This window comes from Pan paniscus, chromosome 13, assembly GCF_029289425.2.
Source record: "Pan paniscus chromosome 13, NHGRI_mPanPan1-v2.0_pri, whole genome shotgun sequence".
Taxonomy (NCBI): Eukaryota; Metazoa; Chordata; class Mammalia; order Primates; family Hominidae; genus Pan; species Pan paniscus.
The window spans coordinates 47,681,366-47,700,527 of record NC_073262.2 but is presented as its reverse complement, the minus strand read 5'-3'; the positions used below and the strand labels follow the sequence as shown (position 1 = coordinate 47,700,527).

The 19,162-nt window shown below is 42.7% G+C and overlaps 1 protein-coding gene across 11 annotated transcripts in view; it reads right to left on the bottom strand.

The window, feature by feature from the left end:
- Window positions 1-371: 371 nt before the first annotated feature.
- The window catches only part of SAP130 (Sin3A associated protein 130), an 87,809-nt gene continuing 69,018 nt past the window's right edge, over window positions 372-19,162 (bottom strand). For all 11 annotated transcript variants that reach the window (XM_008953595.4, XM_008953597.4, XM_008953593.4 and 8 more), the window contains 6 exons: window positions 14,089-14,447; window positions 9,265-9,513; window positions 8,974-9,099; window positions 4,599-4,702; window positions 1,573-1,686; window positions 372-1,313 (listed from right to left, as the gene is read on the bottom strand). In XM_008953595.4, coding sequence (XP_008951843.1) covers window positions 1,155-1,313; window positions 1,573-1,686; window positions 4,599-4,702; window positions 8,974-9,099; window positions 9,265-9,513; window positions 14,089-14,447 — 1,111 coding nt within the window. In that variant the 3' untranslated portion in view covers window positions 372-1,154. The remainder of the gene's footprint in view (window positions 1,314-1,572; window positions 1,687-4,598; window positions 4,703-8,973; window positions 9,100-9,264; window positions 9,514-14,088; window positions 14,448-19,162) is intronic.

The following is a 19,162-nucleotide window of genomic DNA, read 5'->3' as shown; positions in this document are numbered from 1 at the left end:
TGCCCAAAGGAAGCCGATCTGAGCTGCCTTTCCACTCAGGTTAGTTCAGACGAAGAGCAATGTGTGGAGAGGATCCACCCGCCCAAAAGCTCCGCCCCCAGTACTGCAGCCTTAATAGTCCTGTAATCGGGCCAATTTTTATCCGCACTGGGCCACAATACAGGCTCGTATTTAAGGGAGCCGAGATCCAACAGGTTTCACCACTGTAGCATATTTAGACTACCCTCTAAGAGGAACTCTATGCGAACAGCATAACTTCAACAAACAAAGTAGGCTCCCAACAATGTGTGAAAAACTGAAGCAGGGTAAACATTTCAGTGAGGGTCAGTATGGCACTGATTCACTTTACAAAAAGATGCAAACTGCGCAAGTACAAAAACCTCTTTGAGTCCTTTATTAACGTCTGGAGATGTGTGGTACATACAATTAACAGCATCACACCAGCTACAGAAGTACAGATAACCAAGAATGTACTTCAGAACAAGGATCTGAGAGCAACTTATGGTGTTGCCTGCTCTGAACCTCCACAAAAACCCAGTTCTGACACACGCAAGACAGACGATATAACAATTTCACTTGGGAATGGTTTTTTTAAAAAATGACAAGAACTAATAGTTCAAACCCTTTAGAGTGTGAGATGTGGCAGCTCGCTTGGTGCCGTGGCACTGCTGTAAAAGACCAACATGGGCATTTGAAGGTCAGGCAGAAGAACCGAATGGGGTGGGTGGAAGAGGTTTTATTTTCAGTGTAGAAAGATAACAGATGGTCCGAGTGGATACTTTCAGTCCAGGCTCAGTATGGGGCCTGCAGGAATCCACTAGATAAATACAGTCTATAAACCGGAAGGCTGAAAAACACCAGCCAGCCATCCTTGTCATTGCTTCCAACTGGTGGACACTGATGCATCCGGAGTCACTTATGACACAGATCAGGTTTAACAGGGGTGCACCCGAACGCAAGAAGGCAGCTCACTATGTCCAGTCAGCTCTGATCCTTTCATGCCCTTGGATGTCATGGGTTCCTCTGCTTTCACACGGGAACTAATGAACACTTCCTTTATTTCAATGTTCCACTTTGGAAAAAACCAAAACCCTCCCCCCACCCCCACCATCATTCTTCATAAATTTGCTTCCAATCTCCTGATTGTTCTGGGTCTAGACTTTTTCCTTTCGCTTCAATTTGGACACTTTTTTGACAGTCCCGTTCTTGTTAAGCAGCTTCAGGACACGGTCTTTATGATCTAAAACCTTAAGCATGGAGTCTCTGGCTTCACTGATTTGATCCATCACAAGTTTACACCTCTGCATATTTCCCTGAAACAGAAGACATTGCATCATCAATCAGTGACCATGAGGATAGTACAGCTTTTAAAAAACTGCTTGCCTTTGGGCAGAGGCCATGTTGAGGCTTCCACAACAGAGAAAATGTCTTCTTGTTTCTCAGGAGTGCAGGCTGAAGCACATATGTTTTTACTGAAGATATGAGGGAGACAGGGGGAAACGGGAGAAGTAGGGCTTTACAGAAAGCAACTTCATAAAGTGGATGATCAGAAGGGAAGGGGCGCACTCAAACCTGTATCAGTTCGTTTATTCGGTGGAGATCATCATCTGTTGCTGCTTTTTTCTTTGGGATAATCCCTTCCTGCAGGTTGGTAAGTCTTTCATAGACATCATGTTCTAGATTCGTCTGCAACACACAAAAGGGAGGATATCATAAGCTCGGAAATATTTTTCTATGTCAACCCCAGGCAAATGAACCCACCTTCAATCACCTTTGTAAACTGTCTAAGAGTTGTTTGGGTGACAACGTCCTTTCTCCTAAGGACTAAGATACTAAGGTTTAAAAACAGTAAAGGGGCTGGGCGCGGTGGCTCACGCCTATAATCCCAGCACTTTGGGAGGTCGAGGCGGGTGGATCACCTGAGGTCCAGAGTTTGAGACCAGCCTGACCAACAAGGTGAAACACCATCTCTATTAAAAATACAAAATTAGCTGGGCGTGGTGGCGCATGCCTGTAATCCCAGTTACTCGGGAGGCTGAGGCAGGAGAATCGCTTGAACCCGGGAGGCAGAGGTTGCAGTGAGCTGAGATCCCGCCATTGCACTCCAGCCTGGGCAACAAGAGCGAAATTCCATCTAAAAAATAAATAAATAAATAAATAAATAAAATAAAAACAGTAAAGGAAACTGATCAACAAAGATTTACATTATAATTTGCCATAGTTCAGAGCCTATCTTCAAGGATAACTTTTGAATACTGCCTTGAATCCACAATTCTTCTGAAACACAAGTCTCCAAGTTTCATAGAAGTGATTTCTGCTAAGTCAGAAGTAGCCAAGGCACTACATTTTTTTAGATATTGACAACAGACAATGTTCTTCAGGTCACTGCTACTGAAAAGGAAAAACTTTATGAGGTTGTTGCCTCCTCTTCACCTGCTGGTGAAGGAGGGATTCTTGCCCTAGGGTTATAGAAATGGCCAAACATATAAGATCCAACACTGAACAGATAAGATTAACAGCAGTTTATGAGTCACAAATACAGTCATGCTCTGCTTAATGACAGGGATACGTTCTGAGAAATGTCTTTAGGAAATTTTATTGTTGTGTGACCATCACAGAATGTACTTACACAAACCTAGATGTTATGAACTACCACATATTTAGACTATATGATAGAGCCTACTGCTCCTAGGCTACAAACATGTACACCATGTTACTGCAAGGAATAGTGCGGGAAACTGAAACACAGTGTTAAGTATTTGTGTATCTAAACATATCTATACATAGAAAAGGTACAGTAAAAATATGGCATGACAGATTAAAAATGGTAAAGAGCACTTACATGAATGCAGTCTACCAGGACTGTTAAGTTGCTCTGTGTGAGTCAGTGGGTGAGCAGGGAGTGAATGTGACGGTCTAAGACATCACTGTACACTACTGTAGGCTTTATAAGCACTGTGCCCTTAGGCTACACTAAATCTATTAAAAATATTCTTCTTTCTTCAATAACAAATTAACCATAGCATACTCTTTTTACTTTATAAACTTTTAAATTGTTTTAAACTTTTTGACTCCTTTGCAATAAAACTTAGCTTAAAACACATTGTTGGACAAATGTGGATACTGTTGGGTGGTTACAAAAAATATTTTCTTTCTTTGTATCTTTATTCTATAAACTTTGTTTTCTTCCTTTTTTTTGAGAGTGTCTTACTCTGTTATCCAGGATGGAGTGCAGTGGTGCGATCATGGCTAAGGGCAGCCTTGGTCTTCCGGGCTCAAGAGTTCCTCCCACCTCAGCTTCCCAGGTAGCTGGGACTAGGGGGTGTGCACCACTACACCCGGCTAATTAAAACACTTTTTTTTGTAGAGACAGGGTCCCACTATGTTGTCCAGGTGGGCCTCAAACTCCTGGGCCCAAGCAATCCTCTTGCCCCAGCCTTCCAAAGTACTGGGATCACAGGCCTGAGCCACTGAACCTGGCCCCTTATGTTCCATTAAAAAAATTTTTTAACTTTTTATACTTGTTAAAAATTAAGACACAGTACAGCCTGGGCAACATAGTGAGACCCTGTCTCTACAATTTTTTTTTTTTTCCCGAGAGGGAGTTTTGCTCTTTCGCCCAGGCTTGAGTGCAGTGGCATGATCTCTGCTCACTGCAACCTCCACCTTCTGGTTTCTAGCAATTCTCCTGCCTCAGCCTCCCGAGTAGCTGGCATTACAGGCGCCTGCCACCACGCCCAGCTTATTTTTGTATTTTTAGTAGAGACAGGGGTTTCACCATGTTGGCCATGGTCTCGAACTCCTGACCTCGTGATCTGCCCACCTCGGCCTCCCAAAGTGCTGGGATTACAGATGTGAGCCACCGTGCCTGGCCTCTACAAAAAATTTTTAAAAATCAGCTGTGTGCAGTGGCTCACACCTGCAGTCCCAGCTGTTTGGGGGTGCTGAGGTGAGAGGATTAACTTAAGCCCAGCAGGTTGATCATGGCTGTAGTAAGCCATGGTCGTGCCACTGCACTCCAACCTGGGTAACAGAGCAAGACCTTGTCTCAAAAAAAAAAAAAAAAAGAACAGGAGAGAGGGAGAGGTATGCCCCGGTCTCTGAATGATGATGTGTGTGACTGGCTTATCTGAGTAACATTGGAAATTGGAATACTGGAAGCTGGCAGGGAACTGGAGCCTACTACTCAGCAAGGAGCAGGAATTGTGTGCCTGGTCCCTGTGGTATGAAGGGTTGTTTGCCTAGGAGACTTCATCTGAGGGAGCAGAGTTGGGAGGAGGGACTCTCGGTTAGGCCGTTTGAGGCTCCCCCTATTTCAGATGTCACAATATCACATAACACTGAATCTTAAATTTAGGTCTTACACCACAGTTGTTCCATATATTTTGGATCTGGATACCAGAACTTAGATATATTTCAATTTTAATCACATGTAACTGACACAGTGTGATATTACATAGCACACATAAAAATTCTATCATAACCCATGTTAGCTGGGAATGCTTCAGAGTTACTTTTAAAAAGTTCCTTGAACTCAGCTATCTGCAGTGTCTTCTCCTCTCTTCAGCATGATGAACAACTGCTAGAACTCCACCTACCAGCTGTAGTAACTGGGCGGCACAGAGGTGGACTTTCCAGCCTTGAGCACGACAGGATACTCCTTTCTGATTAGCTATTTCCTGCAGCATAGCTTTCTTCTCCTCTGGAACCATAAAAAATAAAAATACATGTATTTCAGTGTTTAAAAAGGTAAATGATTTGTGTTCGAGCAGTGTAAATGCCATTATTTTAACAAGAATTTTATTTTTTTTTTTGAGACAGTGTCTGGCTGTCACCCAGGCTGAAGTGCAGTGGTACAATCTCAGGTCACTGCAACCCCTGCCTCCTAGGCTCAAATGATTCTCCCACTTCGGCCTCCCAAGTAGCTGGGACTACAGGTGTGCGCCATCATGCTGGGCTCACTTTTGTATTTTTTGTAGAGATGAGGTCTTGCTATGTTGCCCAGGTTGGTCTTGAACTCCTGGGCTCAAGCAATTTGCCTGCCTTGGCCTCCCAAAGTGTTGGGATTATAGGCATGAGCCGCCGTACCTGGCCATAAGAACTTTTTTATTTGAGGTAATGGTTTCATCTAGAAGAGGCAAGCCAAGAGGACAGGCTGCTTACTCCCCTCCTTTACCTCCACTAAGTGCTACCTCCTAAAGCAGGGCTGTCACTCGGAGAGAAGCTTGCCACATGTCAAGCCAGGGCCTCCCCCATCTCTAAGGCCCTGGCTCAAACATTTTGCCGGAAGAAGTGGGCTGTAAAACAGATACCTTCTAATTTCTCCCTGAAGGAAGTGAGTCCATTTGCAAGAGTGTGAAGAAGTTCAAACCTAAAGGTGCTCCCCATAACAGTGGAGGCTGTGGCAAAGGGAATTGGGGGAGATTTGTGGAACTAATGAAGATATAGCCTAGACTATGTGCAGGCTGGTTTGAAGGAAAGAACAAAGCATAAGACAGCTGGGGGAGCCTTTCCAAGGGCAGAACAACTTTATCAAATCAAGGAAGAACCCTTCTTTTTCTGTTTTTGAACACTGTTTATCACGAAAAGGTGTTTAATTTTGTCAAATTTTCTATATTGATTGATACAATCATGTGATTTTTCTTCTTTAGCTTTTGTTGTGGGTTGAATGGTTTTCCCCCCAAAAGACATGTTGAAGATCCTTGGTACCTGTGACTATAACTATATTAGAATGTAATGTAGTCTGACCGCAGTGGCTCACACCTGTAATCCCAGCACTTTGGGAGGCCGAGGCAGGTGGATCACTTGAGGTCAGGAGTTCGAGACCAGCCTGGCCAACATGGTGAAACCCTGTCTCTACTAAAAATACAAAAAATTAGCCGGGTGTGGTGGTGGGCGCCTATAATCCCAGCTACTCAGGAGGCTGAGGCAGGAGAATTGCTTGAACCCAGGAGGCGGAGGTTGCAGTGAGCTAAGATCGCACCATTGTACTCCAGCCTGGGGGACAGAGCGAGACTCCGTCACAAGAAAAAACAAACAAAAAAGGTAATTTGGTTAAGAAGTCATACTAGATTAAGGTGAGCTGTAAATCCAATGACTGGTGTCCATACAAGGAGGGAGGGAGACAGAGAAGTAGAGAGAGAGAGAGAAAAGGAAGGGGAGAGAAGGAGAGAGAAAGGAGGATGGGAGAGGCAGAGAGACACAGAGAAGAATGCCATTTGAAGATGGAGGCAGGGACTGGAGTGGTGCAGGTGCAAGCCAGGAACACCAAAGATTGCTGGCAATCACAAGAAACCAAAGAGACAAGGAAGGATTCTCCTCTACCGCTTTCACAGAGAACATGATCCTATCAGACCTTTATTCTGGACTTCTAGCCCCCAGAACCATGAGAGAATAATTTGTACTGTTTTATGCCGCCCAGTTCACAGTACTTTGTTATGGCAACCCTAGGAAATTAATAAGGCCAGTTAATATGGTGGATTACTTTGGTTTTCAAATGTTGAACCAGCTTTGCACAGCAAGAAAAAATTCTACTTGGTCAAGGTATATACTGCTGGATCTGATTTGCTAATATTTTATTAATGCATTTTTACATCTATATTCATGAGGAATATTGATCTGTCATTTTCTGTATTTGTACACTCTGTCTGGTGTTGATAGCATGAAAATATTGGCTTCATAAAATAAATTTGGAATGTCCTTGCCTATATTTTAAAAGACACTGCAGAGAAATGGATCATTACCTGGTCAGCCGATTATCTTATCAGTATGTAATATCCCTCTGTGTCTCTAGCAATTTTCTTTCCTCAGAATTTTACTCTATGTGACATTAATATAGCCACTCCTGCTTTTCTGTAAATTAATTTCATATTGTGTGAATTAATTTTGTATTGTGTGTGTCTGTGTGTGTGTGTTTTGAGACAGAGTCTCACTCTGTCACCTAGGCTGAAGAGCAGTAGCATGATCTCGGCTTACTGCAAACCTCCACTTCCCGGGGATTCACGCAATTCTCCTGCCTCAGCCTCCTGAATAGTTGAAATTACAGGTGTGTACCACCATGCCTGGCTAATTTTTATATTTTCAGTAGGGATGAGGTTTCACCATGTTGGCCAAGCTGGTCTCGAACTCCTGACCTCAGGTGATCCAGCCATCTTGGCCTCCCAAAGTGCTGGGATTACAGGCGTGAGTCACCGCACCTGGCTTGTATGTATTTTTCCAGTCTTTTACTGTCAATCTACCTATGCCACTGCATTCAAAGTGAGTTTCTTGTACACAGCACATAGTTGGACTGTGTTTTTTCACTGATTCTGCCAATCTGTGTTTAATTGGTATGTTTAGACTATTTACATTTATGACAATAACTAGTATGTAAGGCTTAGGTCTGCCACATTACTATGTGTTTTCTGTACTTCTTTTTTGTTTCTCTTTTCTTTCCTGTGAGTTTTTTTTTTTTTTTTTTTTTTGAGACAGAGTCTTGGAGTGTGGTAGCGGTGGTACGATCTTGGCTCACTGCAACCTTTGCCTCCCGGGTTCAAGAGATTCTCCTGCCTCAGCCTCCTGAGTAGCTGGGATTACAGGCACCCGCCATCATGCCTGGCTAATTTTTTTGTGTTTTTAGTAGAGACAGGGTTTTACCATGTTGGCCAGGCTGATTTTGAACTCCTGACCTCCAGTGATCCGCCCGCCTCGGCCTCACAAAGTGCTGGGATTACAGGCGTGAATCACCGTGCCTGGCCTCCTGTGAGTTTTAGTCTATCTTGATGTATTTATATATATATATATAATTTATATGTTATTTTATAGGTGAGGCAAAATAGCTGCACTGAAGTTTCATAGTCAAGAGGCACTGTGTAAAGGAGGTTAGTATGAATATATTGAAACAGAAGATTTAGGGATCATAAACCTTTCAGCTGTCAAGTTATCTTTCTTGAGATAGTTTTTGAAGAGCGAGTCCCAATAAGCATTTAGACTCTTGTAGTGTGGCTTGAAATGCTACCAGGCAAATTCCTAAATATTTTTTCTATGGAATTCTTGTGGCATGAAGAGATGTTTAGTGGTTCATATCCTACTTCCACTAAAAGGCAACACTCCTTGACCTCTGGAAATCTCACCTTCTTTCCAAACCTCAGAGTACACTTGTGAGGAAGAAAAGCTGGGAAATGTAGCCGCCTCTGTAATTCCATTCAGAGACTGAACTGTTAGCATGTCCACCTCTGCTTAATTAGTCAGTACTCCATCCAAGTTAGACTCATCTTGAGCCTTCAAGAAAACCCTTATAGCAGTTTCCAAATGGGATTTATGTAAGAGAATGGGAAATGTGACCAATTATCTAGAGGCTCACATTTCTTTGTACATATATTATATTTGAGATTAATGGCACTTAAAGTCCATCCGTAGAAATATTTGCAGGTATTTGCAAAGTACTATCAGCATTTTCAATCATATGTGGGTTTATTAAAATGTTATTCTCAGGTTCCACCAGAACAACAGAACATTCATTGAGGGCTTACCTTAGACCACTCCAAGAGCGTTGTGTATTTGTTAAACAAAAGATCTTTTGGCAGAAATGCTTACAATGCATGCGTATTTTTAGCATCTTAGGAACTACTGTGGACTGAGAACTGTGTTACACAGTAACCCAGTACAGCTCTTCCACAATGACTCTGGAAGCCACAGGTATCCTCTATCAGTACTTTGGGAGCTGTTAACATGTGGGTTTTACAAAAACCAAGGCTGTCACTTAACCATTAAACTGCGATTCCAATAAATACACACAGCTTGCTAGGGCAAAGGGTAATTTTCTAGGTTTTATATTCTACAGGATATACTTAAACACTAAAGCCTCAAGATTTTGTAACAAAAATTTATGGTTTTTTTGAAACCGGAAAATTATGGTTCTGTTTTTCTCTTCTATTTTAATTAAGTTTACACCAATTTCATGCATTAATATCAAGTGTTTCTGGGGAAACTAACCTTTGACCCGGACGTCACTGTACCTCTGAAAGTGGTGGTAAGCAGCTTTCCAGGGGTTCCGATAGTGACGAAGCAAAGTAATGGGGGGTCTTGGACGCACTGGGACATATCTCACACCTTCCTCATCTATTAAAGAGAAGACATTAAACAACTTAGTAACATTGTCAACAATCCTCAAAGTTCATTTCCAGTAAGTGAGGTATGAGTGAGGCTGACTATGTAACGAGCCTCTGGGTTGGACTCTGACTTTATTGGGAAGCATCATAACACAAGTCAGCCTGTGACCATTACCAATATACTCCTTGGGAGGAGACTTGCGCTTCTCAGCCTTCACCAGAAGACTCTTCGCAGTGGACTTCTCATCATCAGTGCTGTTTGTCTCCATCATGTCACCTTCTTCTGTTGAGATCACATGCTGTTGCTTTCGAGGCTTTTTCCTTGGGGAGGCACCAGGTGGTAGGTCACTTGTAGGCATGGACAAGTTGTTTGCCAGCAATGCAAGAGATGGAGACACAGTGTTGGTAGCCAGCGGAGGAACTGCTGTCATAGGAAAAGGAGCACACATATCTGTAAGAACTCAAAGATAACAGAAAGTTTCACTTCCTTCCTTCCAACAAAGACGATTAAGAAGACAGCACAGAGCACCAACATTTATTGTCTTCCTATGTGTCTGGCACTGTGCTAAGCACTCTGTGGCAGAAGCTGCAAACTCCTCCCTAATAGCCCATATCTTCATCTTCCTTAGTTCCAGGACGTCCTTTGACAAGGACACAATGATATTCAGCTAAAGAATGTACTTCCTAGCCTCCATTACAGGTGTGGTCATCTAAGATGGAAGTAGAAGTGTTTTGTAGCACTTTTAGCAAATTTCCAGGAGGGAGAAAGAGAGCAGGTGTGATCTCCTTGTCTTCTTTCTGTGATCCTGGAACTCAGATGAGATGGCTGCAGCATCAGCAGCTGTCCTGAATCAAGAGCATGAAGGTCAAATCTTAGGGGTGGTGGAGCAAAGAGGTGGAAGGAGCCTGGCTTTCTAATAATTTGATGAAGTCCACACACCATCCCTGAACTGTTTGCCTCAGGACTTGCTCCAAAGGAGATAACAGGACCTTATGAGTTAAGCTACTATTTTTCACACTTTTTAAACATAAATGCCTAGCAGGTAACCTATTAACTCATTATCGTAAAAATCATCTGAATAAGTAGGCATTATTATTATCCTCCAATTCACAGATGAGAAAATATGGCACAAGTCACACAAGTATGAAGTGGGCAAGCTGGGATTGACAGAGGCAGTCTGGCTTCAGAGCTTGCACTCTCACCGACCACAGTGTGCTACCTCCAGATAAAAAGCATGTGTTGTGAGGACGTAAACATTTGCTTGAGCTTGTATGAATCATACATCTAGGAATTTAAAAATCATGTTAAGGGCTCACCTTAACTCTTATTTTCACTCTACCACATACTTGCCCTATTTTCCTCTACCCACTCTGCTGCCCACTCCCAACAGTCATACCCTAAACTTTCCTGTCACCATTAAATAGAAACTGCCTCACACCCAATCTGAATTTCTAGCATCCAACTCCCTAGGTAAATCCAACTCTCTTTCTAGGTTCCTCCCCTCGGTACTCAGCCTCCAGCACTTCTTAGGCCTACAAGGAACCTGTTCATCCGACCATGTTCCTGCAGTCACTCACCCCTCTCATGTCTATCCTCCCCCATCACTAGGTCTGAACCCTATAATCACTGTATTCCTTTTCTTCCTTCATTGTCCCTTCCTTTTCTTGCTTTACTGTGCTCACTTAGCAAAAGGCCAAGAGGTTAAATCCTATTCTCCAACCAGTCTGCACCTATGCAACTGAATGTCGCCAGAGGGAGACACACTACCATGCTGACTGGCCTCACTTGGACAACCCTATCTGTTAAGTCCAGTCTCTCTTGGGATGACTACTTCACACCTTCTTCTCCCTCAAACACTCGATGCCTCCTCCACCATCTGTACTCTCAGTGGATGGCCTTGCTTTCTATTTTACTGAAAAAGATAGATGCAATCACAAGAACATGTCCATCAAGTCCCACCACCTTATCTCCCCATCTCCACTGTGTCCCTATATTCTCCTTCTCTCCATGCTTTCAGCAAAGGCCAAACTCTTCAGCTACACACAAATCCCACCCACTCTCGCTTCCTCAAACAGTGCTCCAGGAATTCACAACTTTCTCCTGCATCATCAGTTCTTCTCACTCTACTGGATCATTCCTATTAACATACAAAACTCTTATTTGTCCCATCTTAAAAAAATCTTCTTCTTGGCCAGGTGTGGTGGCTCACATAACCCTAGCACTTTGGGAGGCTGAGGCGGGCAGATCATAAGATCAGGAGTTCGAGACCAGCCTGGCCAACATGGTGAAACCCCATCTCTACTAAAAATATAAAAATTGGCTGGGTGTGGTGGCAGGTGCTTGTAATCCCCGCTACTCAGGAGGCTGAGGCAGGAGAATTGCTTGAAACCAGAAGGCAGAGGTTGCAGTGAGCCAAGATCACGCCACTGCACTCTAGCCTGGGCGAAAGAGCACAACTCCAACTTAAAAAAAAAAAACAAAAAACTTCTTGACATCATGTCACTTCAAACACTTTTTTTCTCTTCCTTTAGAACAAATGCCTCAAACGTGCTGTTTATATATAATGTCTCTATCTCTCCTGGCTTTCTCCTCAACTTGCCCCCAGTCATGCTTTTACCCCATCATTACAGAAAAACTGCTTTTCTCAAGACCTCTGTGACTTCTGTTTGCCAAATCCAAAGGTCACTGCTCAGACCTCATCTTCCTTGATCTCTCAAGAGCATGTGATCCACCTGATCATTCTCTCCTCTCTGAAATATTTTTGTTCTTGCAACTTCCAGGACACCACATACTATAAGTGATATTCCTACCCTGTGTTCCCTCCATTCAGCCTCCTTTGCTGGACTTTACTTCCTCCCCCATCTCATGATAGCACACCATCCTAAGACTAGATCATGGACTGCTTCTGTCTTTATCAACATTCATTCCCTAGGTGATGTGAACGACTCATCCAGGCTCATGACTTTAAATACAATTTATATATATAATGACAACTCCCAAATTTGTATCTGCAACTTCATTTTCTATTCCAAAAGCCAGCCTCACAGATCCAACTATTTATTTGATGTCTACATTTGAAATGTCTAACAGACATCTGAAACTTACCCTATCAAAAACTAAACTCCTAATCTTTCCCTACAAAACATGGTCCTCCTGCAGGCTTTCCTAATTCAGCCAATGGCAACTCTATGGCTTCCAGTTGCTAAGGCCAAAAATCTTGGAAATTGTCCCAGATACTGTTCTCTCACACTCAACATCCAATCATTAAACACTCTTAGCTCTACCTCAAAAACATAAACAGAATCCTACCACCTCACACCACTTCCGCTACTAATACCCTGGTTGAGCCTTCATTGTTCCTGGCAATTAATGCAACAGCCGCTTGACAGGTCTCCCCGATTCCATCCCTGTTCCCAGAGTCTGTTCTTTCCCCAGCAGCCAGAGTGTTTATCTTCAGTCCTAAGTGAGTGCTTGGCACTGCTCTGCTCACACTCCCTGCTCTGCTCCAACAGCTCCCTGCCAACCCCAGCAAAGCCAAAACCTTTACAACAGCCTGTGGGCCCTGTTCAACCATGATCTGATCCTGCTGCCTGCCACTCCCCTTATTACTTAGCTCCAGCGACCTTTGGTTCTTTGCTATATTTTGAGCACATCACGCATGCTCCTATCTCAAGATTTTTGTACTTACTGCTCTCTGGCCTGGAATACCCTTTCCCCGGATATCCTCATGGCCAGCAACTTCATTTCTTTAATGTCTCTACTCAATGGTCACTTCCTCAGTGAGGCTTTCTCCTAAAACTCTTTACACACATTCCAGCCCTGGCTACAACTTTCCTTATATTTTGTCCCTGTTTTGTTTCTCCATAGAACTTATCACCCAAACATATATATATACATACATACATACATACATATATAATGTAGTCATCTTTTTGCTTTTGTCTCCCTTGCTAGAATGTAAGACCTAAGAGGATAAAGCTGCATTTGTCTTACACAAAGTTGCATCGTCAGTGCCCAGAACAATTCCTGGAATAGACCCCTATAGGTTGAGGTAGGATTACAGGCAGTTTCCTAGCACAGAGAGGTAAAGAGAACCAGCGAAAAAGAGCAGGTGAGTAGCATAACTGAGGGTGCTTCATTTTTCCCTTCTGGATTACTCACGGTATCTTTTGAAGAAAGTGCCAAGGGTAAATATACCCACAGAAAGAGATTTCATGGCAGAATAAACAGATGAATAAATAAACAGTAGATTAAAAAAACTACAGACAGCACAATCACACCTCTATTGGGCAAACAGCATGAGAAAGAAATGGAGGACTTCTCACTGAAATAGCAGGTAATACTGGGTACCAGAGCACAAATAACTTGCTTTCTTCTTTGGATTTGTTTATACTTCACACAGTTTGTATACTGAATATGTTACTTTTGTAGGAAAAACAAAATTCCACATAAATTATTAAAAAAAAAAAGAAAGAAAACCTCTCAAGTGACTTGACTTTCTCAAACCGGAAGTTTGGAGTTAAGATGAAGTGGTAAAGGGAGAAATGAATTGTTTTAAGATTTTACTAATCACATATAGGTTTTTCAGCAACACAAATCTTACTTGATTGTATAACAAGGCAATGAAACTTGGAATAAATAGTACTAAAGCCATATTGTGCCTCCTTTTACATAGTAGTATTTTCTTAATACTACTTTCTTAATACTACTAGGCATGGAAGGAAACTATGTTGAAGGATATCCATGGGGAAATATTAATCTCTTTCATGATTTTGGCCAGAAATTAAACTTTATTACAAAAGGGAAGCAAAGTAGTTTTACTTTTCACAATGAGTTTACTGCTTTCTCCTACTTATCAAAAACTAATGACATGCAACATCTAAAATGGGTTATCAGGGAGTCTTGGCTGAGGGTTACAGAAGAATCTGGATGCTGGAGGAGAATTAGGGAAGGGGAAGAGGCAATTGCCAATGGAGAGTATTCTATGGACGGACTTACCAGAAACTGGCCTCATGATATCCATTGGTTCTACTTCTTCTTTCACTTTAATTTCAGGAACGGGAGGGCCCAAGACGGAGGAAAGACTGCCACCCACAGTGACTGATGGAGGTGGTGCAGCTGCAATGGTGGTGATGGGTGGAGTGATGGGGACCGCTCCAGGAATGGTTGAAAGGGCAACGGCTGGTTGTGACGGGGGACTGGCTGCTGCAATCATAGTTGGAATGGTCGGTGGGGGCTGCTGGGCAGTTGGAGGGACGGCAATGGTAGGCTGATCATTATTTTGATTGGATACAGTCTCCATGGACACAGTGACGGGAGTGGCCATAGACACATGGATTTCAGACTTGGGTTTGGCACTAAAACACAAAAGAAAAGCACATGTAGCAAATAAGAAAAAAACTGCCTTCATCTACAACATCTCAGAGGATGAGTATTTGCCCAATTATTTCTGTCCAGCACACTGCACAATTTATACTGTATTTCCTTTTTTTAAATTTTTAATTTAAAAAAAATTTTGAGACAGGGTCTCACTCTGTTACCCATGCTGGAGTGAAGTGGCGTGATCTTGGCTCACCGCAACCTCTGTCTTCTGGGCTTGAGGGATTCTCCCACCTCATCCTCCTGAGTAGCTGAGACTACAGGTGTGTGCCACCATGCCAGGCTAATTTTTGTATTTTTTTGTGGAGATGGGGTTTCACCATGTTGCCCGGGCTGATCTCCAACTCCTGAACTCAAGTGATCCGCCTGCCTCGGCCTCCCAAAGTGATGGGATTACAGGTGTGAGCCACCACACCCAGCTCTAATACTCTATTCCTTGACTTTAAAGTTTAACAAAGCAATTTTAAATGGAAATCAGGTTTTAAAGATATACTGTATGTCCTGCTCCCAAGTTTTTATAAGCAGTAATAAAATTAACTAAGAAATAACACTTTAAAGAACTCAAAGTCATATCGTCATAGCACAACCAATTTTCATAATATTAATGTATCTTTTCTCCCAGAATTCCTTAATATATATGTTGTCTTTGGAGTTGTTATTTTTCTGTTTTTTTTTTCTTTTCTTTTTCTTTAGCTACAGTTGTAATTGAGAGGGACTGAGGTTGAGCTGATTACTAATGGCCAATGCCTAATCAACCATTCCTGTATAAATGGAATTTCCATAAAAACTCTAAAAGACTGGGTTCAGGAGCTTCTGGGATAGCTAGCACATGGAAATTCCTGGAGGGCAGGCGTGCCTGGAGAGGCCATGGAAGCTTCACGTCCCTTCTCCCAGGCCTTATGCTTCTGTTCCATTTGGTTGGTCATCTGCATCCTCTGTAATAGCCTTTATGAAAATAGGTTAGGGTACGTAAAGTGTTTTCCTGAGTTCTGTGTGCTGTTCTAGCAAATTAATCAAACTTATGCATGGGAACTAGCTGGTCAGAAGAACAAGTAAAACCACCTGGGGCTTGCATTTGGCGTTGAAAGTTGGGTGCAGTCTTCTGCATGTTCTCACTCATAGGTGGGAATTGAACAATGAGAACACTTGGACACAGGAAGGGGAACATCACACACCAGGGCCTGTCATGGGGTCGGGGGAGGGGGAGGGACAGCATTAGGAGATCTACCTAATGTAAATGATGAGTTAATGGGTGCAGCACACCGACATGGTGCATGTAGACATATGTAACAAACCTGCACATTGTGCACATGTACCCTAGAACTTAAAGTATAATTAAAAAAAAAAAAAAAAAAGAAAGAAAGTTGGGTGCAGTCTTGTGGGACTGAGACCTCAACCTGTGAGATCTGACACTATCTCCAAGTGTCGTAATTGAATTGGAGGGTGTCCAATTCAATTGGTGTCTTCTGCAAAACTGATTGGTTGGTTGCTGGGGAGAAATCCTTCCCCACTTCTTACTAACCAAAGGTCACAGAAGTTTCCGTGTTGTTGAGTGAGAGAAGACAAAAACAAAAACACTTTGGTTTTTACTCCTATATTCTCAGATGAGAAATTGTATACTTGGGATTTTCAACCTATAGAAATGAAAATATTGAGTTGGGCACAGTGGCTCATGCCTATAAATTCCCAGCAGTTTGGGAAGCTGAGGCGGAAGAATCATCTGAGGCCAGGAGATCGAGACCAGCCTGGGCAAAATAGTAAGACCCCATTTCTTAAAAAAAATTTTTTTTAATTAGCCAGGTGCACTGGCATACACCTGTAGTTCCAGCTACTAAGGAGGCTGAGGCAGGAGAATTACTAGTGCCCAGGAGTCTGAAGTTGCAATGAGCTATAATTGTAACACTGGCACTCCAGCCTGGGCAACAGAGGGACTAGAAGTTATGGAATACAAAAGTGTAAAGGCTGAAAGGGGAAAAAAAAGAAAAAACACTAGAGTCTGAACTGTATATTTGAATAGGCATAAGAAAGAACTGGCTAGGCGTGGTGACTCACGCCTATAATCCCAGTGCTTTGGGAGGCCATGGCAGGAAGATCACTTGAGCCCAGGAATTTGACACCAGCCTAGTTAACATAGGGAAACCCCAAAACTACAAAAACACAAACACTAGCTGGGCATGGTGGTGTATGCCTGTGGTCCTAGCGACTCTGGAGGCTGAAGAGCAGGAGGACTGCTTGAGCCTGGGAGGTTGAGGCTGCAATGAGTTATGATGGCACCACTGAACTCCAGCCACAACAGAGCGAGACCCTGCCTCTTAAAAAAAAAAAAAAGATAAATTACGGCAAAATATTAAAAGTTACATATGTTTGATTACTATTATTTTCTCTATTTTCTCAGACATTTACAGATTTTCATATTGAGAAGGCTTTAAGATAAAGTTGAAGATATCTAGAAAGAAAAAGAGAGAAGAGAGACAGTAAATAAGAGAGAAAAAATAAAAAAAATCAATTCTAGAAGTTCACCTGACAAATAAGAGTTTCCCCAAAAAAGGGAGGAGATGGAAATTGAGTAGCAGAAAACAAATCATGAAAGAAATAATACATTAAGATTTCCCTGTACCGACCAATACAAGTTTTCAGACTGAAGAGACCACTGAGTATACAGCACATATAAAACCAACCAACTGGTACAACAAACCACCATGGCACATGTATACCTATGTAACAAACCTGCACGTTCTGCACATGTATCCCGGAACTTAAAGTATAAAAAAAGGCTGGGCACAGTGGCTCACGCCTGTAATCCCACCACTTTGGGAGGCCAAAGCAGGAGGATCACGAGGTCAGGAGTTCGAGACCAGCCTGGCCAACATGGTGAAACCCTGCCTCTACTAAAGATACAAAAAATTTGTGGGGCGCAGTGGCGAACGCCTGTAATCTCAGCGACTCAGGAGGCTGAGGCAGAAGAATCGCTTGAACCCAGGAGGCAGAGGTTACAGTGAGCTGAGATCATGCCACTGCACTCCAGCCTGGGTGACAGGGCGAGACTCCGTCTCAAAAAACAACCAACCCAAATTCTACTGTCAAGTTTTTGAACACTGAGAACAAAGATCATTAAAGCATTCAGAAAGAAATGAACACATAAGATATAAAGATCAGCACTCAAAAATCATATCTGGGTTTTCAAAAGTAAAAACAAAATGTAGAAGACAACAGAGTAATACCTTTATATGTATGCCACATACTCTCTCTCTCATATATATGAGAGTGAGACAGATGACAGAGAGAGAGAGAGAGAGAGAGAGAGAGAGAGAGAGAGAATCTCTCACTGTGTTGCCTAGGCTGGAGTGCAGTGGCATGATCATGGCTCACTGCAGCCTTAAACTCCCAGACTCAGGTGATCCTCCTGCCTCAGCCTCAGTAGCTGGGACTAAAGGTATGTGCCACCATGCCTGACTAAGTTTTGTATTTTTTGTAAAGGCGGGGTTTCGCCATATTGACCAGGCTGGTCTCGTACTCCTGGACTGAAGCAATCTGCCTGCCTTGGTCTCCTGAAGCTCTGGGGTGAGCCACCACACCCGGCTAATATTTTTAAAGAGCAATGATTTCCCATCTAAAATTCTGCCTGCCATTCTATCATTTAAGAGTGAGGAGTTGTGTTTCAGGCATGATGGAGTAGACATACTTTTTCCTATTCCTCCCACAAAGTATAGCTGAAAATTGTGAGTGTTATATATAAACCAAGCACAACGAGCTGCTGAAAAGTGAGGAGTAAAAGGCACATTGTCTAGGGACCTCGGGACCCCAGGAATGGCACGACAGTCAGTTCCCTGGATTTGCTTTTTTCCTTGTGTGTCCCGGACAGGGCGCTGGAGAAGCTGATAACATGGAAATGCGAAAGAGCAGAGACAAAAAAAAGTCCCAAGAAAAGCCTACTCTGTCTAGCCCAAGAACCAAGAAAAAGGGGTGGCTTGGCATGACGAAAATCCTGTAGACAATAATTGCTATACTCCAGTGAAACGTCACAGAAACAACTGCGGACTTGGCAAAGGCTGAGAAGAGTCTAGACTTCCCCAGCCAGGGTGTAATGAGAGACCTCAATCTCCTCCCCATCCCACTACTCATGCGGTATCATCAGAGGCCAACCGGGAACCTGGCCTTCACCGATCACCTGGCAGTAACAAGGCAATGCCCCCTCTTCCCTGCTGGTGTAGTTTGAGAGGAGGCCTGCTAAAGTATAACCTATATATAAATCCAGTCTTATGACTTAACACTTAAAATGTCCAGTTCCAAACAGAAAATCACTCATCAAGAAACAGGAAAAATCACAACTTGAGTAAGACAAGAGATGAATGATGAAGCAAATTACCTGACAAGGACTTTAAAGTAGATATCATAAATACGTGTTAATATGCAATTACTAATTCACTTGAAATGAATGAAAAAGATAGAAAAATCTTAGTAAAAAAACCCCAAAGTTATAAAAATTTTGGAACCAAATAGAAATTAAAGAAATAAAAAATATAATAACTGAAATAAGACGGTCTTGCTGTGTTGGCGAGGCTGGAGTGCAGTGGCTCTTCACAGGCATGATCATTGAGCACTACAGCCTCCAACTCTTGGCCTCAAATGATCCTCCCTCCTCAGCCTCCTGAGTAGCTGGGACTGTACAGGTAAGAGCCATCACATCTGCCTT